The following is a 26120-nucleotide window of genomic DNA, read 5'->3' on the forward strand; positions in this document are numbered from 1 at the left end:
CCTCACAACTTGTTCCGATTTAATGTTTAATTTTAAATCCTTTAAGAGGTGACAAAGAATGTCCATGTCACTCTTAACCATGGTGACTCCCACTGGGAAGTGTACCGTAACACCACGAATAGACGCGCTTCAACTTTTAAAGTTCTGCCGGCGTGCGCGTGTTTTAGCAAACGAGGGATCACGTGACCGCAGTAAACAATCATGGAGTCACTGGTAACGGAGTAATGGGACATGAGACCGAACACACAGTCTGTGACGCGTGTTCTACTCGCTGCGTTGCGTTATACACACGCGTAATTGCGTAGAAATGGGGAATGCGCAGACTTGCGGTGTGGCCTGTCTCACCGTGGGTTCGGTGTATTTACTCTACGCTTACATTTACCGCTCTCACCGGCTGCTGAAGACTAACGTGCTCACCAGCGACCACCTGCCCAGCCTCCTGTACCTCTACCTGAGGAGTCTGAGCCGAGCGGTGAGCAGGAGAACAGGACACCTACACGCCACGCCACCGGAGAAGGGGAGGGAAGCTGTGTTCACGGTCCTCCGGTGCAGGTGAGCATCGTCCAGGAGAAGTGTCTCTGTCCTCCTGCTCCACACTGACTGTCTGTGTCTGCCAGGCTGGACCCTGTCACCCTGAGGAGGTTCTGCAGTGCAGGGGGTTATGGTTGGGATTATCCAGACACTGAATACAGAGACATCCCCCTGTGCTTCCCTGACTTCCTGTGTGGCAGACTGCTGCTGATGGTGCTCACTGATCCCAGCTTCAGACTCAGCTCAGCAGGTAACACTCAGAGTTATAGGGACTTCCGTATTTGCTTTGGAAACAGCAGCAGTTCTCATAAGTATGCACACCCAGTGGGACAGTGCACCTGCCAGAGAGGTTGTTCCATGCTTCCTCCCCGATGATAATGTGCCACGAATAAGATCCTGAATATCCGAGGTGCTGAAAACCTTTGGGATTTTATCACTGAACAAATATTAAGCAAGGCAAACGAATAAGAAAGTAGAATGGCACCCAGTTGAGTGCATCCCTCCGTCAAGCCTCAAAAGTCTTCTTAAATTTAGTCAAGCTGCACCAAACTATACACATTCCCTGTAACATACCAGATTTCTTTCACTCAAGAACCATGAACTATTGTTACTAGAATGTCACTCAGTAGAGTGTAAACCTCTGCCAACATCCAACAGTCCTCTAATGAAACCAAATTGTGCACACATATAAACACCAGCCCCTTAATCTTTATCTTAACATGCCTGAATTTTCATCAAGATCAATGAGAAATTCTCTATGAAAACAAGGAGAATGTTAAAAACTCTCTTTAACAATGTTAAAGAAAGTGAAAAAAAGTTTATTGTTATCTGTCCAGTAGTTTTTGTGTAATCCGGCTAACTAAAAGACAAACAAACAAACACAGATGAAAACAAAACCTCCTTGGCAGAGGTAAACATGTGGAGAGAAAATATAAAGAGGAGTGGCACAAATAAATGGAAGAAAACTCTTAAGAAATCCCAAATGACCTAATCTCATACAAAACTATTACATACATATAAAATGGCTGAACATTTTAACTTTAACTTCTGGCAAAACATCTCTTTATACACCATATAATACAAGACAAAATGACAATATCGTCTTGTCTAGTCTATGTATCTGGAGTGAAACTGACATTGTGTTGGATTAAGATATGGAATAGTGTAGCAGGTGTCACATAAACATAGATACAAACATAGAAAGGCAAAACCTGGAGTCAGGAGAGTCATTATTATGTCAACATTTTTATAGATGTGAAAGGTTTATTAGGTTTATTATTAACAGTTTATTATGTGCTGGCAATAAAAGGTTAAAAAATGGTGGTTATGTGATGAGAACGTATTATTTCTGCAGGTCTGGTTCGTTTGCGTCAGAGTGTGAAAACCTTTCAGCCAATTGATGAGCTGAAGAAAGGTCCGTTCATGCTGCAGGTGCGAGTCATGGAGTACCGGCCAATCGATGCAGGGGTGGAGGTTGACATCTGTCTGTCTGCCAGCTCTCGTTCAGGGAGCCTCGTGTGGGAGAGCGTCCTGACACTGCTGTCCAAAAGCCGGCTCCACACAGCCGACACAGGCTTCACAAAGACGGAACATGAAAGTGAGCAGTGGTCTGGTTATTTTTTTATAATGATGTTTCGTTTTTTTTTTTACACTAGGAATATAAATGAATGATTTCCTCCTACAGTCGTAGTTATTTTTAATGTTTACCCAGTTACCATGACAGACATGGGTTCTGACTCAGACCCTTGTCCATAATCTGACAGGCCAACCATGTGAGCCTGTGCCAGACAACATGAAGCAGGTAGAACTCAGAGTTCCCTGGAGAACCAACCTGTTGTGTGCATGTTCCTCCTCTATCTACTCCCTCCATCGGCTCCTCGCTCTACCGGCCTGGCTGTTCGGCTGCAGATCGCAGTCAGCACCGAGTCTCTGGATGCTGTCAATCTGCTTGGCTGAAATCGAAAAACACAAAGGTAATTTATTTAACAATACTATTGTGTTGAGTTGTTTTCAGCAGAACTGGTCAGACTCTGTCACTTCTCTGTTGTGTCATCAGGGGTTGAGGTCATCACAGCTCCGATCAGCGTCACGGCCCAGTTCAGGGAGCCTCTGTTGGTACCGGGAAAAGTGGTGATCAGGTTCTGGAAGATGCCCCACAAAAGCGGTCAGCCCTTTGCTGAAGGCCTCAGTTTCCACATGCAGCAACCTGGAAGCAACAAATCTCATGTGGTCGGGATGATTTCTAAGTCATGATTAATATGGACTGTTTATATTTGTACTGTTGTCAAAACATAAAAAAAAATTTTTTTTGTCTTATTCCAGTTTAATTTAACAGTACCTAGAGCACTTAAGTAACTTTAGTAACTTAGTGCTCTAGGCTGGTTGTGGATAATCAGCTTATCACTGTTCACCTTTCAAACCTTTTCTCACATAATACAATATTGTATAATTATTTCCCCTTCTTCAGAATTTGAATGACTACATAAGAACAATATTAATGGATCTGTCTCTGAGCCTTCTCTTTGTCTTCATCTTCATTAAATGCACCCACTATGATATCAATGATCATGTGACGTGATAGTTCGATGTGTGGTGCTAGGATCACATAGATGAGAATAAACAGCGGGATGGAGTTTGATATCTTTCCTAAGCAGCGCTTCTCTGTTTTCCACCTTCAGCAGCATCACAACAACCCCTTTCTGATTACACTGTCATTACAGATCACATGTGTTTGAACTAACCAATCAGAAGCTAGACGGACTTCTGCTTGAGGTGAAGGTTTGTGAGAAATACTGGCTGATTCGGATTTCTGTCTTTAAAGAAATAAAATGATCCGTTGATTTGAGATTAAACGAGCCATGTCATTGAATAAAACAGAATTCAAAAGGTAAATGGTCTGTATTTATATACTAAATAGCTTTTCTAGTCTTGATGACCACTCAAAATGCTTTACAGCACAATTTTTACCATTAACCTATTCACACACACATTGATACATTGCATCTATGTGCTGCACTCTTCTCTTTGGGGTTCAGTATCTTGCCCAAGGACACTTTGGCACGTGGAATGGAGAAGGCAGGGATGGAAGAGAATGACCGCTTTACCCCTGAGCCACAGACTTGAAAAAGACTGTCATGCTTAGGCTACATCATAGGAAGGCTCTACTTAAAATGGACACTTTTGTATGGTACAACTTGGTTGCATCAGTTGTGCATCACCTACAGGTTAGCTTAACTATCTGGAATTCACTGACATCATTGCATCAAGGCCTAATGTCTTTTCATGTTCACCGAAAGAGCATATTCCATAGAGACATGGTGACGTAAGGGAGAAATTGGTAGGTTATTTGACATTTTGGAAATATACTTTTTTTGTTTCTTGGTGAGAGACAGAAATGTGAAATTGAATGCCAGATTTATGTCTGTGTTTTGTTTATAATAGAAGGATGAAGTGGATATTAGAGCTGCGTTAGAGTAGAGCAGGTCTCATTTTGAACTTTGGACAGAGCCTAGCTGTTTCCCTCTGCTTTGTGTCTTCATGCCAAGCTTAGCTAATGGTTTTCTTTACCACATATATCCAACAATTCATATGACAGTTCATATAATGTTTTAATTTTTATGTGTATTAAAACCAGTTTACATATAATCCCTAAAATAAGACTGAATATTGCCTTATTACACCGGACTTGTTTTAATCCCATAATTGAGTTGTTGAATATTCCTTTTAACCTGAAATGATTATAAATGAAATAATATGAATTCACACATTACTGATTAGTTTCATCAGCAGGTGTTATGTTGTAGGTTTTATAGATCTACTGTACATGAGCACTTTGTCAGATGCCATGTCTACCCATTGACTTTACTAGGCTAAAGCAGACATCATCCCTACAGGCCATGAGGACTTCTCAATATTTGATCCCCTTCATATTCCTCTTTGCAGCTTTCATATATGTGAAGGTCTGTCCTCCTTTATTATTTAGTGGAACATATTCAGTGCATGGGACGGAGAGAAGTGGATAAATCATGCATCGCTGCACCAGGGCAACATTTAAAAAAAGGAATCAGGGGAATGGTTTGTAGCATGATTGTGTACAAGAGGAGAAGAAAAGAACGAAGCTTTAAAATGTAGTTTTCTGGAATGATTTGAAGAGAAGTCAAGTTTGGTCAAGATAATGGCTCCCTTTACTTTAAAATGAAAGAATGTGGCAATAAAGCACCCAGATCATGTTTGTATTTATTTATTAAAAAAGGTCAATGATCTGAAATCATCTTGGGCACCTTCACCATGGTGCATTTATCTAGTTTTTTTTCTATTCTTTCACTATTCCATGTCAATTCGATATACCCCTTGTATAAACAATGGTGTGAAAAAAAATTACTCATAAAAAACATTTACTTAAACAAAGAGTTTCACATTTTTATAGAAAGACTTACAGTATTCAACTTCTTGCTGAGTTGTGGATGACAAAATGAATAGAGGCTTGTACCTTTTATGTAGAGTTTATACTGGCCGTACCATGTTTGAGTGTGTATTTCTAAATTCCTTTTATAGTAATTTTTCTTCTTCTCATTTTCAGGTGTATAAATATTAACATCCATATATCACAAAAATCCCATTGCAAACCCAAGCCTGTAAAAAAAAAAGAAGAAAATGCATCATTGCTGGTGTGAATAGAATCAATGGAACGTCCCGTGACCGCCTCCCTGCACACACACTGAGCACAGTTGTAGTACAAGATTATGGGAGGGTGTGTGTGAAGAATCTCTGCTTATAGACATCCAGGTGGAGCAGGAATCAGATTAAGCAGCTGTACTGGAGAGCGGTCGCACACACGCTGGGTCATCCCACCTCTGCCATGTGATTCTCATTACAGAGACCTCTTGGGAGAAGAGTTCATCTGCTGACAACTCGAGGTAAAACTATTCCTTTTTTTTCTCAAATATTTAAATCGAAATCCATTTTGAGGAACATCTTTTATTTCTGCACATATGATCCAGCATCTGTTATGGCTAAGTAACTTCTGATTGTGACACAGTGACACTCATTTAGCAACTTAAAATTGTGGCTGGTAAAAAAGTTACTTATTCTGAGGTAAAATACAGTCTTGAATACTGAGTTGATTCCAGACATTAGAACTGGATAACTGATATGTTGTTGAGGAAATACAGTTCAGGGTTTTATAGATCAACTGTAAGCACTATTAGGTCTTTATTGTCTTTCCCTGCTGTAAGTTCCTTCTGCCACAATAAGAGCTCTTGCCAGCCTAACCACAGCCACAACTCAGACAACGGAGCGACGACCAAGTGCAGAGTAAAGCAGTAATGCAGCGAGTGTGTTTAAATCGTATCTATTTTTCATCCATTGTTGTTCACTCGCCACCACAAGCTGGAGTGGAGCACGGCAACAGTCGCTTGAACATGTACATTGCTGTTATTATTCATTTATAAAGTCCTGATTCTGTCACGCATAAGAATCAGTCAAGTGTAAGAGGGTCGGTGTGAGAGGCTCCGAGACACAGAGCACTGCACTATGTGGTGCCATTAAATGGAGACACATGAGACACAAATGAAGAACTCTTTAAATTATGGACTAAATGTTAATATCTCATTTGTCTAAACATAATATATAATAAATATGTGCTCTTTAAAATTCATGGCTAAGTTTTACTGGGTGGAGATGGGAAATCTGTGTGTGTGGTGGGACAGGGAGAGAGAGCTAGATGAAGCCCACTCACACAGACTCCTGTCCTGGTTAGAGCACTTTAGAGGAGTTCATCTGTCTCCTTCTTCAAAGAGCCAATCCTCTGGGAGTTTAAGTTATTTTTTGCTTCATTTTAAAGTAGCAGCTTCATTTATTTATTCACAAAGGCCAATACTAAACGACAGCTCTTTCGTTATAAACTTAAAACTGCACTTACTTTTACCCTTCTTCCAGGAGCAGGGATCATCATCATCATTCAAAACAATGTGTGAAACATACATTTGTAATGCAAACGTCATACAATAGGTATTGAAACATCTCATTCAAAACTATGTCGCAAAACCTAAAACAAACATCTGAGTGCAGAGGAGGAATCAGGTGAGGCACTGGGCACCACATTTTCTGTTGATCAGTCCAACAGTTGTTGATACAGATTCAGATTCATATTTTAGATATCAGCGATATTCTTCTACTTTGCAGTGATAAATCGTCCAATAACTTTGTTTTAATACCTATTGTTATTCACTGACAATGTGTGTAATTTTCTATTATAAAGACTATTCTATTCAAATGAATTTGTCACATAGTCCAATCCACCGTCTTTGAATGTATATATAGGGCTGGTATAAAGTCCAAATCCTGCACACCAGTCGAGACTGAAGGAAGGTCCACTTACTAGAACATTAAAGGTGTTTCCGTTTTGTTTCAGTGCAGCAAGAAGAAATAGATGAAGAATCAAGGAAACGACGACACCGCCTTCATCCCTCTGTCTTCTCCTACAGGGAGCGGCAGCCTGCAGATCTACCATGACTACCAGAAAGTGGCTTTTACGATGTATCCTGGTAATGGCCATGCCACAGAGAATGGTTCCCACAATCAGAGAGACAAGGTTGCCTCCAAGATGCCAGACTACATCTCTAAAAGTCAAGACCGAAAGTACCAAGACGAGAGTGTGAGCAGGAACTCCATGTGGGTGATGGAATCGAGCAGCCAGGCCTTCTTGGGGCCGGAGGACAACTCCACAGACCCACACGAGACCCTGACCGAGACCTCAACTCTGACCTTTGTAGACGCCCACACCATGGAGGATTTAACAGAGAACCACAGTCTCCACGGGATGGGACTTGTTTACCTCAAGGAGTTTGTCCTGATAGACGATGACGATGATGGGGATATGTCGCTAAGAGAGAAAACAGTCACAGACTTGACCGTCATGGATGGGAAAGCTGCTGACCTGGTGTGCGGGAGGCTGTTGTCCACCTCGACCGGCTCGTTGTCCGAGTGTAAAGTGGAATCAGCAGCTCCTGAGGCCCCACCCTCCAAGGAAGTTAAGACTGGACATGAAACTAGACGCTGCTGCTTCTGTACCCTCTTATGACCCTGTAGCAGGTCACAGGTTTGGAATTTACTGCAGCTTTAGTGTCTGAGACCAGAGCTGGGAAGCCATCCATGAGGCCTCTGTACTCTGAGCACTTGTCAAACATGCTGAGCTTCATTTTAAACAGCAATTATTATTATTATTATATTATAATAATCAAACAGGAAAAAGATTTTCATCTCAAACCTCCAGTGAGGGTTTATTCAGATTAGCCCCTCATGTGAATATGAACTGTGTAGTATAGGTGATGAGAGGTGTAATGCTATGTGCTGGATTTACATTAACAGAACATAATCATGTGAGATAAGATAACATAATCTTTTTCAAGTTTAACAAGCACATGTCTAACCTCTATGATTAAACATTTAGTACTGAAAAAATGCATGTTCATGTAATATTAGATCTGAATGACAGACTGTGATGATTACATTGAAGGCCTTGACAGATCGGGTGCTAACATCTAATAAAGGAAAGTACAAAACAAAATGGTGTGTGTGGTTAGAAAAGTTATGTGCCAAATATGCTGAGCAAAAGAATGTGGTATAGGTGCAACAACACCATCACTATTATATTATTATGCTAAAGAATTATTCAATGAGTTGATCCAGCAATCTTCAGGTTGCAAGGGACGCAGCACTTTAATTTTCCTAGAGTTTCTGACCTCTAGACATTCTGTGAAAGATTGCGTTTATGGGTTCGTACGACACACATCAGTTCCTCGCTGTTCCACTGATCGACATCTGGCAGCACTAACATGCAAAGGAGCATAGCAATACACCAGTAACCTCTACGACGAGTGCTAACCACTCAACATGGACGTAAACAAAATGCATGATTTGATCTTCAATGATGCTCAAACAAATACAAATACACTAAATCTATTTGTCTGACCTCCAAAGTACAAACATTGTGTTTTTGTGTCACAACCTTAGGACCACACATGAGTTGCAAATAAAAGGGTGAGTGTGACTGCCATTATCAACATAAAGTTTGTTTACAAGAAAACTCGCTCCTTTTAGCAGACCCCAAACTCAAATCTGTGTGAAGCCTGACATATACTGGAGGAAGAAGTACCGAACTGTCCCTCAGCCGTGTGACTCTGAGCTGTTGTTTAGAATGAGATCACTAAACATACAGGGAGTTCGTAGGATTAGGTCCCGACAGTGTGCAGTATGAATTGTGGAACTGAATATACAAAGGTGTGTCTATTTTATTGCTATATTCAGTCAATTTAGTTTGCCATAAGGGAATTCTAGTCAGATCTCAATTGTGCAAGTGATAAACTTGATATTTGGTAGAGCTGGTGATGCCTCAGGTAGCCTTTGCATCTGGTGTTTGCTATTGCTCTTGTTAGTATCAATGTTTATTGCACCAGGACCCACTTGTATATCATGGCTTATATTTGTGGCATCTGAGCACTGTTACTTACAAGGGTATCGCCCAGTGAGCCGGACCAGTAGTAATTTCACCCTGTATAGTTTAAAATGTAGCAGTAATGAGTAAAGTAGTTGAGTAAATTGATGAGTTACACTGTAAGTTGCCATCTTGCTCTCATACCTTTATTTAACAGCAGTTGTAGATGGTAGACCAGAATATTTATTTGTAGAAAATAGGACGAGATGTTGAGTATCCCACATACTTTTATAGGTCCTCTGCACACTTTGTTACCAACTACCAGTCGTTCTTAAACTATGCCTTACCATTTTAGAACATTGGACAACATAGAGAATATCCTATTCTGCCGGTTTGCTCTGCCTCAAATGCCATGTCTGCATACCGCAGTATTTTCCTCTCATTCGCTTCATTTACATTATCCTCCAGGGTACTGTCAATTCTATGAGGTAGACAACGCGCAGTGTGTTGGACCAGAGTATCAGGTCAGGTGGTGATGGGGCTGTAAGGAGGCCCTTTCTGTCCCTGTTTCCCCTCATAGACAAAAGTTGTCCTTTGGACTGTATTAGATTTTTTCCGATGGAAAGGCATTGGTAGCACATCTCTTTGATTTTATTGTTGCTGCAAGGCATTTGAGTACCTTGTTGTGTCTCAATGTATACCTACCTTTGGAGAGACTTATTTTACAACCAGTGAGGATGTGCCTGGAGTTGAGCAGAGTGGGCAGGATTGATTTTTGTTCAGCCACTGCTGTAGGTTTTTGGGTGATGGAAGGATGTCACAGGTCACTCTAAGCAGAAAGTTATTCCTGTGCAGTATATTCTGCTACTTTTAACCTTAGTATGAACCAGAAATCACATGTTTAAGCATGAGGCCCCCATCTTTAGACTCTCAGTAGTTCTTCTATGCATTTCTTGTTAGTTCTCTCCCCTAGGGTATGATCTTTGACCCCTTAATGGATGAGTGTAGAAAATGGGTTTTCTTCTATTAAGCACGAGGAATGCTGTTATTAATTCATCCTTACATTTACATTTTATGTGTTCAAACAGATGTAGTCATGCACCTCTCAACCATGGGATGTGGGATGTTGCCATGGGCATAGGCAACTCCTATATATATTGTATGTTTGACGCCTGCAAAGTGGGCTTCACTATTGGCATGTGAATGTCTCCGGATTTCTAGAGTCCGTCTTGACCTGTGAAGACTTCTGTGTAATAAACTCTAACTATACAAGCAAGTTCTGGGTCTGCGGAGAATTCTTCCTTCAGCATCAACTTCACCATCATCGACCTCTCGGCTGCCCAAAATATACGATACCTGCTTGCTTCCATTCCCCACGGGTCCTTCCAGCTGATCATTCTTTTCTCTATAGTCTCCCATTTCATCCTTTGCCCCTTCACTGGCTTGAGTGACAGCCTTTGCACATCTTGCTGCCTATTCCTGACAACGAATTTCCAATATAGAGCTATGATGGCCAAGGATTACAGTTTTTCTCTATTGCTTAACCACGATTTCAAAACAGGGCCTGGTGTTTCAAAACACTACACACAATCAGCACAACCACACACCCAATCAGCAGAACACCTCAGATCCATTGCAAAATGAAACACTAACTATACACTAATTTAGCAAAACGATATTTTGTTACCATATGAAATACACACGCTTCATATTACTTAATTCTGTTTTAGCCATTTACACACTGCTGTTGCTAACCTAAAACACTTTTAGCAATTCAAGTTCTCAGTGATTAGAATAATTTAGGTGAAGTACAAAGAGAAAGTGCAAATATACAATAAATTCACCAAACACTACACAAGACCAATGCTGCAGACTCTGAAAATATAATTTATTTCGCTCCATATCCATAAAACATGTCCAAGTTTTCATGCTACTACAGGAGTGTGCATAACACTGTAAGCTCGACAAATATAAGACGAGCAGAAAATTCTGTATCCAGTAAAGTTTTCAATGAGGGGTACCTGAACCTGGGCCTGGAGATCATAAACCCTCCAACTCCAATGCCGAGAAAAACTCTTTGATTGGGTTTAGAAATGGAAATTATCGTGGAAGGTATCGTACTCTAAACTGTGGATGGTGTTGAAACCAGCTCTGGACCATATCAAAGCGGTGGAATGACCCATTGTCCCAGATGACAATGTATTGCATCTGTTGCCTGTGGTTTACTGCTGTGACGATGTTGTGCAATCGGTCCAAAGATGTGAGAATGTGAGGTGTGTTGTAAGGGCCCATATGGGCGTGATTGAGGACCCCATTCTGTGTAGTGGCAGCACAAAGGGTGATGTTACCCCCACGTTGCCCTGGGACATTGATTATAGCCCAGTGGCCAATGATATTTCTGCCTCTCCTTCTTGCTTTAGTCCTATGAACCCTGCCTCATCTATGTATATGAATTCATGTGGGATTTCCTCAGCATCCATCTGTAAAACTCTCAGAAATACAATGAAAGACAAGATGGTGTAGTTCAGCATAGGTCTGGAATACAGTACATTTACATTGTAAAGGTTACGTGTGCAGTATGCAATACCACAGTGCTAAAGTGAACAATACATACTCATACTCATGCTGCAGTTGCAGCCTTCTCCTCCTCCGTGGATTCCCCCTCTCAACCTCACTCTTCTTCTTTTTTGTGCACAAGCTCCATTTTGGTTGAAAACAGGTGAACTCAGCTGATGCATTTTATTAGTGCTTACAGTTTTTCTCGTTTGCTTAAGCACGATTTTCAAAACAGGGCCCGGTGTTTCAAACACTACACACAATCAGAACAAGGACACACCCAATCAGCAGAACACCTCAGATCCTTTGCAAAATGAAACACACACGCTTCATATGACTTAATTCTGTTTTAGCCAGTTACACACTGGTGTTGCTAACTTAAAACACATTTAGTGATTCCAGTTCTCAGTGATTAGAGTACTGTAAGTGAAATACACAGAGAAAGTGCAAATATACAATAAATTCACCAAACACTACACAAGACCAATGCTGCAGACTCATGAAAATATAATTTATTTCTCATATCATATCCCCAAATCAGTCAACATGTCCACATGGAGAACTCTTTGATTGAGTTTAGAAACAGAGAGTATGGTGAAAGGTATGTTAGTGTAAACTGTGGATGGTGTTGAAACCAGTTCCGGACCAGAGCAGAGAGGTGGAATGAAACTTTGTCCCAGATGAGAGTGTATTGCATCTGGTGCATGTGGTTTAATGCTGTGACGATGTTGTGCAATTGGCACAAAAATGTCAGAATGTGATTTGTGTTGTAACTCACCCTCACTCTTCTTCTTTTTTGAGAACAAGCTCCATTTTGGTTGAAAACAGGTGAACTCAACTGCTGCATTTGTATAGTCTTTAAACCGGATTGGTGTGTCTACAATTTAGCAATCATGTGTTTGCACATCCGATGGCTGTGTTTAACCAATTGGCTCATAGGGGTGGTCATTTGACAGGCAGTGCTTAGGAATTGCAAGGAAGTGACATCTTGATATACTTCTGTGTCTAATTTATACAAGTGTGTTTAATGTTTTGCAGATCACTGTGTGTATTGTTTTGCAAAAAGTGTGAAGCTGACATTGTGCTTATTGTGGTGCAGATCTGGGGCCATGTCTTGCTCCTTTTGTGTAAGGTTTTGATGATTGTGTAATACTTTTGATTTTAGTGTTTATGCAATCGGAAAAAAAACTGTAAGAGAGAGATGTTGCAAAACCCTGCTCTCACATGAGAGGGGTGTGAGAGCAGGGTTTTGTGTTGGTCTTGAGGTGTTGTAGCATTTACTTACTGTCAAACAGCATGGTGCCTTGTTGTCACTACCATGCTGTTCTGAACAGATTAATGTTCTTCTGTGATTCAGGTTTATAAATCATATGAATCTGACCAACCGTTTTAATGTCACTGCTGTCTAACTGATCATCATCTGAAAAGACAATGGACAGTTAAAGTCTGGATACACAGGACCTTGTTTCAAGGTTAGATTTTACCGACACCAGACCGGCAGCAATGGCTACACAGGCTAGGGAGCACAGCGTAACCATTATAAAAAAAATGATTTGTTCCCTGTGGATCAGAAGAGAGAGGACAAGAGTTAGGGTCCACTTGATGCCACACCTCGATTATTTCTGAGCTGCTCATGAGCATCTTCTCCTCAAAAATGAATGCGCCTCTGAAACAAAATTATTTAAGCCTGGAAGTAAATGACTAAATGCTTCTTGTCACTGACTTAACCAGACTATTTCTGAGGTAGGTGAAAAGACACAATGTGTCGTGCGTTATTGTTACATTGCTAGCTTGATACAGTTTTTTCACACGTTTTTCAAAACAATAACGGCTTTCTCAAAACTGCACACAGAAAACTGAAAACCTCACACACAAAATGCTAAACCTGACACTCCCTTTGCAAGAGGACTCTTTGCCATCAAATCTCTTAACTGTTCACAAAATGGAACTTTAAGGCTGCGTGTACCAAATGTTTTCATTTGGTACACGCAGCCTTATTTTCAAATGACACATTCATACCATTCATTGAGTACACACAACTAAGCATTTCCTGCACACTACCAAGCATTTACAGCACAGTGAAGTGCAAAATTGAAAACACAATCATCAAAATGGAACACACCTAAATGTAGCATGGTTAGCCAGGAACCTAGTTTTTATTTGTCTGAGTGTGATAGCGTTGTTCTCACGAATCATATCTACAATTTCAGTCTCCTTTTCGGCTGTGAAAATGCCTCCACAGTGTGGTTCTCTTTCAGTTCTGCAAAATATAAATACTGTGAGCACACTGTATTCTTTTGAAATGCAGTATTACAGTATTACAAGGCAAATAGATTTCGTAACTGTTCTTCATCCTGAAGGTTCTTATGATGGCAGCAACTGTGAAGCGGCTGAGGTTTGGTTGGACCCTCTGGCCAGCCTCCCTCATGCTCAAACCATTGATGAGCACATGGTCTACCACATTGGCCCAAATCTCATAAGAGATGACCATTCTCCTTCTTCTTTATCCTCCTCCTCCTCCTTATTCTCCTTTTCCTTTTCCTTCTCCTCCTCTCCCTCCTCCTTCTTGTCCTCCTCTCACTCTTACCCCTCTCCTTCTCTGGTTGTCGATATCTTCCAAGTTCTCCATTGTTCATCAAACTAAACAGAGGCTAAAGGCACTTTTATGCTGCAGTCCTGATTGCAAATTGCTCAACATACCTGAATGTTTAGAGATTTGAGTAGTTGTGTGTTTTAGGTTGATGCTTTGAGATTTTACTTGAGAAGTGTGTGCAACAACTGAACATTGTGTGTAGTGTTTTGACAACAAGGTGATGTGTAATTGACATCAGAGTGTAAAGAAGGAAAGTCAGAGTCTAATGCAGATAAGTGAATGTGAAGTAGTGCCAAATTGGGTTGAGCGATTGGTACATGAAGTGAAGGTTGTGCAAATTGTGCCGTATTTTCGCTTTATTTTTGGCTTAAATAAATGTGTCAAAGATGTGCTTTGATATTGTAATATAAAAACAGCCCTCCTGATCAGCAAGTGGTTGAATGCTAATGTTAGCTGTTGTCTAATGGCAGCTAATGGCAATTTGAACTATAGACTTTGTTTAGACTTTAGACATTATAATCCCCAATGGAGAAATCCATTGTATATTCAGTTGCTGATCAGTTAGAAACCAGTGATATTAAAACAGTTTAAACAGATAATCTGTGTTTATATTAACTATAAACCTGGATCACAGCAGTACAACATCCGTCCAGTCAGGCACTATTATTTGAGTGACAGTGAGACCCTGGTTAGGACCCTGCTGGGCATAGAGATTAAAGCTCACCAGACTTATCTCCACTTCCCACCACACACAAACTGACATATCCCCCAACATCCGCTGCAGATCCTGTGGTAGGATGAAGGTCTTAAAGAAGCAGTTCTATGTGTATGGACTATAATAACAGAATGATTAATCCACCTTTAATATAATACATTGACAAAACCTTGGGCAAAGGTTAAACTGCACCATGATATTCATTAAATTTGGTAGTGTTATCAATGTTAAATTGTACTTAAGACTAGCTGTTTCTACATCATGTAAATATAGACCCTTACTAACTCTCATTCTGTTACACGCATAGTGATGGTGTGGTTAATGTGCTTTTAAATGATACAGTCATCTCTTACAAAATGACAAAATTTTGTGAAAGGGCATTCGTTAGGCCAAATATAGCTCTTATCAGCTTAGCACCATGAGTGTGCAGTTTAACAGGGTGAGCCCTGAGTGAGTCACCAACGCATGTGAAGTGTAACTGAATGTGTCACTTACACTTCCGGAGGCGGCGAGAAACCGTTGAGAAAACAATTACCCAGTAGAAGATTCCTCTCAATCCGATTTATCAAACATGCTCAGCATCATCATGGCCCACAAGACGGAAGTAAAAAAACTGAAGAGGAATAATGAAGAGAGCGGGATAAGTAGGATGATTGTCTAGTGGAGTAAAGACAACAACAGGACGACTCGAGGACCAACAAGGGAAACGGAATAATGATTGTGGTTTTTCTGCTCTGTGTCGTTGCAGGTGAGACAACTGATGGTTTTCCCCTCCATCATCCCCATGTCATGGTTTAGCTTTACATGGAGAAGGTTCTCTGAAGATACTAACGGATACTGATGGATGCTACTTCTATCCTTTCAGGTATGCCAGCATCCGGTCATATTCTGGACGTGTGCGCCACCTGCCATCCTGACGCCAAATGTGACGACAAGCCAGACGGCCGTGGCAAAGTTTGTAACTGCAAGTATGGATTTGTAGGAAATGGAATAACATTCTGTCAAGGTAGGAAGAAAATTCTCCTCTTTGCTATATCTAATTTTGTCTAATCAAATCAAATAATTTTTTTTTATTATATTACCACCACAGAAAGTTATCATCTGATGACTATCATTAGTTTAGAAATGTATAAATGAAGATGATATTGCTTGATTAGAAAGTGACGGTATCCCAAAAGTTATGACATTTCATCACGGGGGGGAGGGGGGCATGTTGGTAATGATAGGTGTAGTGAGGATGTATGCCAAGTCATTACAATACATCATCTTTTAACCATGAATGTTAGTACAAGTGCTATAACTTATGGTTCTTACTGTTTGTATTGTTGTTTTATGTCCAATGCACCAACCAAACCAAGGCAATATACTTGGCAAATAAAATAATTCTGATTCTGATTATAATTCATCTCATAATTGTTATTAATGTTATTTTTTCTCACAGATAAAGATGAATGCCAGATAGGAGCCATGAAGATCTGTGGGCAGCACACAAAATGCCACAACACATATGGCAGCTACGACTGTACCTGCCTTTCCGGCTACAACCCTTCAAACAACATGATCATCTTCATCCCAAATGATGGAACCCACTGCCAGGGTGAGTTTAGGTTTGACCTGGTTTTTTATTTACAGGGTTGTAAAAACCCCAAAACTCTAAAGTGTGACCTCCAAAAGATAGCTACTAACACAAATACATTCAGTCTCACACTATAGATACAAATGCTGAATAAAATCGGCTATTTGCTTTTAAGCTGCCTCAAGAATGTCCACAAAGCATTCAAAAATGATGCTGTTAAGCACTTGACATAATACAACAAATGGTCCCTTAATACACTTAAACTTTTAAATCATTTTAAAGCGTTGGTGCTCCCTTATAGAGCCCTTCATGAGAAGCTCTGCAGCATATCATGTACATTCTGCACTACCACATGAGCTGAGCTCTTGGGTTTTCTACCCAGGAATCTTTCAATGTACCTCAAACACGCTTTGGGACTCCAGGGGATTGTGCTCTCCAGTCGATATCCCCTTAGCTTTGGAAGAGTCCCCCAAAAAGCTTGTGGAATTTAAACATGATTTATCAATAAACTTTACGCACTGTCATTCTAATTGGCTCTGCAGACATTGATGAGTGCAGGATAACAGGGCTGTGTGGAGATGGAGGTCGGTGCAGGAACCTGGATGGCAGCTTTGAATGCAGCTGTCAGGTGGGATACCAAGTCGAAGATGGAACAGAACCTTTTCATCCTCACAGAGACAAGGCCTCCTGCAAAGGTAAAATGAGAACTACCTCATGAACAGTTGAGTGAAATTGGACTTTTTTTTATATGTCTGTCTGTTTGCCTCATTGTCACAACAGTGTAAGATATGCAACACTTTACAGTTGTGCTCAAGATGAAGGACTGAGTTCAAAGATGGGCGGGCTTTGCACATGGGTACTGAGTAGTAAAATAAAGTAGCAATGATTATTGTTCTCATGGGTGCAGTGGTACACCAACATATTAACTGGCGTCCCCGTTGTTATTATCCCATTACAAAATGGTCTCAAGTTTCAAGTTTTTTTTATTCTACCATAGCCACAGCACTTTTTGAACATTTCCTCCATTTATAGATTGTCTTTCTGTAGATTGATGAATATCTGAACTCTTAAATGTAGTTTTATGTTCTTGTCCCACTCAGTGGTTGACTGTGGCCAGCCTGCCTTGGTGGAGGACACAGTGCTGCTGTCGGCCACAGGGACCACATATGGCAGCGTAGCCACTTGGGTCTGTGATGAAGGCTTCATCTGGGGGAGTGGACACAACACCTCTGTGTGTGGAGCTGATGGACTGTGGAGTGGACCAACTATGGTTTGTGAAGGTAAAAATCAAACTCTCTACAAAGCGTCCTCTTCAAATAATGATTTTTCAACAAAACACTGACTGTAATGACCTTCTCTAGCCATGAAAACTCATTACATACCTGATCTAGAGAGAAGTGCGTTTTCATTTTCAGGCTTTTGTGGGTTCCTCAGAAACGTACCCATAAGGTAAAATTCACAACATGGCTTAATTGTAGGATTTCAAATCTATATCTTTATAAACTATCTTTTATCTTCATACAATCATTGTAATGATTCATATTTTTTGCCACACTAGTGGCATCTTTCTATCGATGACAGTCTTTATACCACTTTATTCCACACTCAAAACCTCAACAAGTGCTCGATGGACTGTCTTCAAATGTGACAAAGTAACCTTAATGATCCAACTGCTCTGGACTGCTGTAGAAACACTGTGGTGCACTACAGAGAAGAGGACCCACACCCTATGCAGCTTTAAAGAGCACATTCTAAGATAAAAACAAAACAAATTCCTACTTTCAGGTAATAATGTACCAATGACAATATGATTATGAATATTCTGTTCTTAGAGGTGGACTGTGGCTCCCCCCCTGCTCGCCCTCACTCTCAAATGCTGTGGAATAAGAGCTCCAGGGTGGGCTCTGAGGTGGTTTATCGGTGTAACTCTGGCTATCATAATGTTGGAAAGGGAAATGTCTCCAGTTGTACCGCTGCTGGACAGTGGGAAGAGCCGCTGGTGCTCTGCCAAGGTAGAGTAACTGCTTTTCAGATCATTCCAGAGGTTATCTGATTTTAAAGATTGATCGTACAATCCCTCATGCTGAAAACACATCTAACCCATACAGATAAACTGTATCTTTCTTCTTATATTTACATGTTTAGTGTCCGAATCTAAATCCTGGTGTTCAACATGGTTTAGATGTTTGTGGTTCTTTATAGAGACTTTGTGTGGAAGTCCTCCTCAAAGTGAATCCACTGAGCACATTTGGAACGGTAGCACAGCTCCTGGCAGCACTGTGCTATATTTGTGTAAAACAGGTTTTCTTACCAGAGGAGGACATAGTATATCGGTCTGTAAAGAAAACGGTCAGTGAACAGCCCAGACTCTGGTATGCCAAGGTAATTAACCCAAACCATAATAAACTTGCAAAATCCTAATAAACCTTTTGTTTCATTTTATATTCTATATATCTTTTTTGTAAATAAATTTCATCCCAAATGATGGAACCCACTGCCAGGGTGAGTTTAGGTTTGACCTGGTTTTTTATTTACAGGGTTGTAAAAACCCCAAAACTCTAAAGTGTGACCTCCAGAAGATAGCTACTAACACAAATACATTCAGTCTCATACTATAGATACAAATGCTGAATAAAATCGGCTATTTGCTTTTAAGCTGCTTCAACAATGTCAACAAACCATTAAAAAATTATGCTGTTAAGCACTTGGCACAATACAACAAATGGTCCCTTAATACACTTAAACTTTTAAATCATTTAAAAGCATTGGTGCTCCCTTATAGAGCCCTTCATGAGAAGCTCTGCAGCCTATCATGTACATTCTGCACTACCACATGAGTTGAGCTCTTGGGTTTTCTACCCAGGAATCTTTCAATGTACCTCAAACACGCTTTGGGACTCCAGGGGATTGTGCTCTCCAGTCGATATCCCCTTAGCTTTGGAAGAGTCTCCCAAAAAGCTTGTGGAATTTAAACGTGATTTATCAATAAACTTTACGCATTTTCATTCTCATTGGTTCTGCAGACATTGATGAGTGCAGGATAACAGGGCTGTGTGGAGATGGAGGTCGGTGCAGGAACCTGGATGGCAGCTTTGAATGCAGCTGTCAGGTGGGATACCAAGTCGAAGATGGAACTGAACCTTTTCATCCTCACAGAGACAAGGCCTCCTGCAAAGGTAAAATGAGAACTACCTCATGAACAGTTGAGTGAAATTGGACTTTTTTTTATATGTCTGTCTGTTTGTCTCATTGTCACAACAGTGTAAGATATGCAAAACTTTACAGTTGTGCTCAAGATGAAGGACTGAGTTCAAAGATGGGCGGGGCTTTGCACATGGGTACTGAGTAGTAAAATAAAGTAGCAATGATTATTGTTCTCATGGGTGCAGTGGTACACCAACATATTAACTGGCGTCCCCGTTGTTATTATCCCATTACAAAATGGTCTCAAGTTTCATGTTTTTTTTTTTACCATAGCCACAGCACTTTTTGAACATTTTCTCCATTTATAGATTGTCTTTCTGTAGATTGATGAATATCTGAACTCTTAAATGTAGTTTTATGTTCTTGTCCCACTCAGTGGTTTACTGTGGCCAGCCTGCCTTGGTGGAGGACACAGTGCTGCTGTCGGCCACAGGGACCACATATGGCAGCGTTGCCACTTGGGTCTGTGATGAAGGCTTCATCTGGGGGAGTGGACACAACACCTCTGTGTGTGGAGCTGATGGACTGTGGAGTGGACCAACTATGGTTTGTGAAGGTAAAAATCAAACTCTCTACAAAGCGTCCTCTTCAAATAATGATTTTTCAACAGAACACTGACTGTAATGACCTTCTCTAGCCATGAAAACTCATTACATACCTGATCTAGAGAGAAGTGCGTTTTCATTTTCAGGCTTTTGTGGGTTCCTCGGAACGTAACCATAAGGTTAAATTCACAACATGGCTTAATTGTAGGATTTCAAATCTATATCTTTATAAACTATCTTTTATCTTCATACAATCATTGTAACGATTCATATTTTTTGCCACACTAGTGGCATCTTTCTATCGATGACAGTCTTTATGCCACTTTATTCCACACTCAAAACCTCAACAAGTCCTCGATGGACAGTCTTCAAATGTGACAAAGTAACCTTAATGATCCAACTGCTCTGGACTGCTGTAGAAACACTGTGGTGCACTACAGAGAAGAGGACCCACACCCTATGTAGCTTTAAAGAGCACATTCTAGGATAAAAACAAAACAAATTCCTACTTTCAGGTAATAATGTACCAATGACAATATGATTATGAATATTCTGTTCTTAGAGGTGGACTGTGGCTCCCCCCCTGCTCGCCCTCACTCTCACATGCTGTGGAATAAGAGCTCCAGGGTGGGCTCTGAGGTGGTTTATCGGTGTAACTCTGGCTATCATAATGTTGGAAAGGGAAATGTCTCCAGTTGTACCGCTGCTGGACAGTGGGAAGAGCCGCTGGTGCTCTGCCAAGGTAGAGTAACTGCTTTTCAGATCATTCCAGAGGTTATCTGATTTTATAGATTAATCGACCCCTCATGCTGAAAACACATCTAACCCATACAGATAAACTGTGTCTTTCTTCTTATATTTACATGTTTAGTGTCCGAATCTAAATCCTGGTGCTCAACATGGTTGTGATGTTTGTGGTTCTTTATAGAGACTTTGTGTGGAAGTCCTCCTCAAAGTGAATCCACTGAGCACATTTGGAACGGTAGCACAGCTCCTGGCAGCACTGTGCTATATTTCTGTAAAACAGGTTTTCTTACCAGAGGAGGACATAGTATATCAGTCTGTAAAGAAAACGGTCAGTGGACAGCCCCGACTCTGGTATGCCAAGGTAATTAACCCAAGCCATAATAAACTTGCAAAATCCTAATAAACCTTTTGTTTCATTTTATATTCTATATATCTTTTTTGTAAATAAATTTAGCAAAACAACATGACTTGTTTAAAAGTGGCCTGCCCACCCACAGGTGTTTTCACTTATCTCTGATAAGTGCGTGCAAAGTCCTGACAAGAGCCAAACTGTTGAATAGTTCATTTATTGTAATAAAATTAAGTTTGCGTTTTGAATTTTATTTTTATTTTGTCTAACCCTCTTAATGTGTGTATATGTTTACTTCCTGTCCCAGAGATATTATGTGGGGATCCTCATACAGTGCCCCACACGGGGCAAGTGAGGAATGGCAGTTCCACCCCTGGAAGCCATGTGACTTACTACTGTAAAATAGGATTTAATCACAGTGAAGGAAACAATGTGTCATTTTGCACAATTAACGGATCCTGGACAAAACCAAACATCTCATGTAAAGGTAACTGACAACATCATCTTATTATCAGTACAATGTCTCCCTCTGTTGTCCAGGGTGGAAAAATAACCATGTAATCCAAGTTAAATGATATAATTTCCATCCCTGTAGAAGTTCGATGTGGCCCACCCCCCTCCATCCCTCACTCAACCATACAGTGGGATAAAATTCCCACTGTGGGCTCTCAAGTTGTGTACCAGTGTAAAGCAGGATATCGCAGTGTTGGAGATGGAAATATATCAGTTTGTACTGCCAGAGGAGAATGGGATGAGGCATCTCTGCTGTGTCATGGTGACATTAATCTACACAAATCATCAATCAACACAAACGTTTAAAGCCATTTGAAACTTTACTTCGGGAAATGTGGATTGTGTATAAGCTTGTCTCATGACATAGGTTCTGACAACATTTGAATCCATCACACTCCTACTGAACTACAATGACCTGTTGTGTTTTTGCTGTAGAAATCAATTGTCAAGAGCCTGTTCATAAACCTCACTCTAAAACACTGTGGGATGGCACAACGCACATTGGCAGTGTGGTGTCTTACCAATGTGATGAAGGATATCAGAGCAGGAGCCTGAATAACAACTCAGTATGTGGAGAGAGTGGACTTTGGGAGGATATAGATCTGTTGTGTGAAGGTGCAGTGTTTGTCGACAGATATCATTTGAAGTCTTAATGCTGTATAAATGATATCCTCTTTGCATTTTACATATATGTAACATGTACCCATGTACAGCAGCTACTAGGATTTGAATGTGTGAATCCCATATGCTGTAATAGGCCAACAGTCTGTCCTGATTCATGTCTCTGTGCAGAAATAAGTTGCGGCCCCCCACTAATCCACCCCCATACTAACCTCGTGTGGGACCGCACCAGCAGGCCGGGCAGCGTGCTGTTGTATGAGTGTATGGATGGATTTTACCAGGAGAGTGGAAACAATGTTTCAGTATGTTCATTATCAGGAGAGTGGGGGGAAATATCTATAAAGTGCCAAGGTACAGTGATCATCTCTATACATAAACATGCATCTATTCAACTGTGGCTGCTTCTGTTTCTATTGATAAATACTGAGTGTTGCACATTTGTTTTGTGAACCCCTGTTTGATTTCCACACGCTCCTGGGTTATGTTGAGTTTCAAAGTACATTTTGTGGCTATTTACAAATAAGCATGTGATTGAATTCCCTCATCAATGGCTTTTACCTCTTCCAGTAGGTGCCACTTGGAACCAATAGAAGGAAAGACATGCATAAATACAGTTATAAAGCTTACGTTTCATTGTTTACATTTATTGCCATTTTTTTTCTTTTAGCTAAATGTGGCCCAGTTCCCTTCCTTGCCAACTCAGAGGTGGTGTGGCATAACAGAAGTGTAGTGAACCACCGCTGTGTGGATGGATATCACAGCTGGAGGGGCAGCAGCGTCTCGGTGTGTGGCAGCTCCGGGACGTGGCAGACAGCTACTCTGAGATGTATAGGTGCGTCAAAGGAACAAACCAAGTCAACTTAACCCCACCACCGCACAGCGGTCAGCTGCAATGACCAAAACGCTGTTTAATCGTGTGATGTTGGGGATTTGATATTTTGTAACGACAAATATGAATAGAATATCAGAATGTCAATCAACATTTGTTTCATTCATGTATCTCTTACAGAAATAAAGCCGGCTATCAGCCATGTTCATTTTCTCAATGAAAAATGTGTGCATTGGAAAGCAGAGAAATATGAAGAGGACTCAGAAGACTACAGGGTAACAGGCGATGTCGTTTCAGTCATTTCTTAACCATTTTTTCTGGTTAAATGCCATATTGATTGTGTGATGCTGACGCAACATCCCATGTAACCATGCAGGTGACATACACAGGTACCAGAGACTACCAGAGGTCTTTTCGTGATGAAATGAAGCAGTATCTGAGCTCCAAGGCTGAGGAGCTGAAACTCTGTCTCCACCTGCTTCCAGCCACAAACTACAGCATCTCCATCACTGCACTGTCTGCCAGATTCACAGCCTCCATCACCACTAACACCAGTGTACCAGGTATCACAGCCCCACCGACTCCCATTTCTTCTTTTCATACTACATCAATATAGAAAATCTATAGATCTTAGCGTTGCTCTGGAAATATTTAGGAAAGACTGAATTACATCGAATTTATTTTGTTTCTTCCTTATCCTGAGCAATGCACATTTAATGTAATACAATTTCCCAGAGCCTCCAGTGCCGGTTGTTTACTACAGAGAATTTGAAACTCCTGTACCAACTTTGAGGCTAACAAGATCAGCCAACTCACTGGACCCAATAAGGTAACAACCAAGGGGGAAGGGGGCAGGGGGCCGCATCTGACAGTCATCCAGATTTTAACTTTAAATGAGAAATGCAATCTTAACTATAAAGTTGGATAATTCATACTAATAAATTCAAGATCTAATGATAAATGTAACTGATAACACATTCATAATTCCTTTGTGTTAATTTCAGTTGTGACAAATAATATATCATGTAATGTTCACTTGTTAATATTACTTTATTCATGGCCATATATATATATATATATATATATATATATGTATAGCAAAATGACTTGTAAATGTAAATATATAAATATAATGAAATTGAAAACTGACATTGTCATAATATATCTAAATCTCTTTATCAGTTGTGAAATACAGGCTTCGTTATTTTATGTAAATTAGATAATAATGTATCTATTAATATAGATAAACATATTTAGAAATAAAACTATCTCATGATCAAACTGGTCCTTATATATTTAACTTGCTTTCTTCTTCTTCATTTGGCAGTTTGTACCAAGTGTTAGTTCTTCCTGTAGAGGACATAATGGTGTTTGACTGCTCTTCTCCTGGAAGCACTGACCCCTTAAGCAAAAACAACTTCTCTTCCGAGTACATTACTGCCCAGATCCTCATCGGACAGGTCGGGACACAGATGGACTTTACTGTTGGGGATGGACTCTACTATGGAGGCTTCTACAATGCACCCCTGAAGAAGGGCAGGACCTATTACATCATCTTACGAGCCGTCAGCCAGTGGAAAACAGTGGGTGGAGCTACTGAACAGCATAATAATGCATTTACTGGCTAAATGCAGCAGACTTTCCTTGTTAAATTCCCTGAATGTTCTCTCTTCCAGACTTTAAAAAGTTCCTGTGTCCTGTGGGCTAAAGTGACAGGTAATGTACAGGCCAGTTTACCCAAATGCTACATAGTGATCATTCCAGTTATTAGTTATTATTATTCAGAAGTTATGCCAGTAACAGAAAGTATTAAAAAAAATAAAACATACAGATAAATGGCTTCCTCACAATCTTGTTACATGAAGCATTTCCTTCTTACAGGTACATCCTATGTCCTGATGGTGTCTTCACTCTCTGCAGCTGCTGCAGTAGGACTGGTTGCTTTCGCCATTTTGGTTGGATACAGTTGCATATGGTATGGAAGTTAAAAACTAGATATGAGTTTACACTTCAAACAAAGTTCATTAATTCCCTCATACTATCAAATACCAATAATAAACTCATAGTGTACATATAGTCTAGGTCATAAATTTAGCTTTCTAATTCTTATTTGGACAAAGTAACCATTTAAATTCCTTCTGTGAAGTCTCATCAAAGTCTTCACTATATTATATGGGTGCTATAGACTGCAACTTCACTGGTTCGTATAATTATGCAACAATGAGGTGGGAATTGTAGTTTACATTAAAAGTTATTTTTATGAGGTATAGATCTCATTTATAGGTATTGGCTATTAACAAAATAATCAAGTAAAGTGTAGAGGCTAGAGCAAAAGTATTTGGTTAATGAACGTGAATATTATAGCAGATCAGGTTACTTGTGATCATTTTAGCAAATCATTATTTGGATGAAGCCTGTGATTTATGAAATTTGACAAATCCCCTTATATCCTGTATACAGACACAGTAGATGTACAGTAACAGTTCATGTCAAATTAACACACGTCACCCAAACGTGGTTAAATAACCTTTTTGTTTCGTTTTTTTAGGCTGTTCAAGAATACATGACCCCCCTCAACAGTGATGATCTGCGAAATACATGTCTTGATTTTCTGCCTGTCCTTTTTTTACATTTTATGAAAGATAAATAAACTTTGCCTCTGCCTTTTTATAACTTGATGATGATATATGCACTTACATCAGCAATTTTGCCAGTCTCCAATCAATTTAATTGTATAATCCATTTACAATAAGCAATTGGCCTCACGGGGTTTAACATTCTGTACATGGTGCAACATCCTCCGTCCTAAACCTTCAAGAGTGAAGAAAACCTACCAACAACGAGCCTTTTTCCAGAGTCCTCATGAAGAGTCACATGAGGGATCCCTCTCCCAGGACGGCCAGAAGG

The 26120-nt window shown here is 40.3% G+C and overlaps 2 protein-coding genes across 4 annotated transcripts; both read left to right on the forward strand.

Moving 5' to 3' along the window:
• Nucleotides 1-174: 174 nt before the first annotated feature.
• Nucleotides 175-3423, forward strand: si:ch211-12e13.1 (uncharacterized). Its single transcript, XM_062384822.1, has 5 exons — nucleotides 175-552; nucleotides 618-781; nucleotides 1886-2128; nucleotides 2295-2504; nucleotides 2588-3423. The coding sequence occupies exons 1-5, from the start codon at nucleotides 308-310 to the stop codon at nucleotides 2782-2784; spliced, it is 1059 nt and encodes a 352-aa protein (XP_062240806.1). The 5' UTR covers nucleotides 175-307; the 3' UTR covers nucleotides 2785-3423.
• Nucleotides 3424-15348: 11925 nt separating this feature from the next.
• susd1 (sushi domain containing 1) lies at nucleotides 15349-25886 on the forward strand. Of its 3 annotated transcripts, XM_062384834.1 has the most exons (22): nucleotides 15349-15577; nucleotides 15695-15835; nucleotides 16271-16426; nucleotides 16948-17100; nucleotides 17506-17685; nucleotides 18238-18417; nucleotides 19429-19581; nucleotides 19986-20165; nucleotides 20717-20896; nucleotides 21083-21262; nucleotides 21558-21737; nucleotides 21846-22025; nucleotides 22199-22378; nucleotides 22556-22735; nucleotides 23052-23216; nucleotides 23394-23488; nucleotides 23590-23776; nucleotides 23949-24042; nucleotides 24541-24796; nucleotides 24890-24929; nucleotides 25095-25188; nucleotides 25762-25886. In XM_062384834.1, exons 1-22 carry the CDS (start codon nucleotides 15544-15546, stop codon nucleotides 25778-25780), a joined length of 3207 nt encoding a protein of 1068 aa, XP_062240818.1. In that variant the 5' UTR covers nucleotides 15349-15543; the 3' UTR covers nucleotides 25781-25886. The 3 variants fall into 3 exon arrangements, with proteins under 3 accessions (XP_062240818.1, XP_062240819.1, XP_062240820.1); XM_062384835.1 differs by lacking the exon at nucleotides 18238-18417; XM_062384836.1 differs by lacking the exons at nucleotides 20717-20896; nucleotides 21083-21262; nucleotides 21558-21737; ... (1 more) ...; nucleotides 22199-22378; nucleotides 22556-22735.
• Nucleotides 25887-26120: the final 234 nt, after the last annotated feature.

Source organism: Platichthys flesus, chromosome 3, assembly GCF_949316205.1.
Source record: "Platichthys flesus chromosome 3, fPlaFle2.1, whole genome shotgun sequence".
Lineage (NCBI taxonomy): Eukaryota > Metazoa > Chordata > Actinopteri > Pleuronectiformes > Pleuronectidae > Platichthys > Platichthys flesus.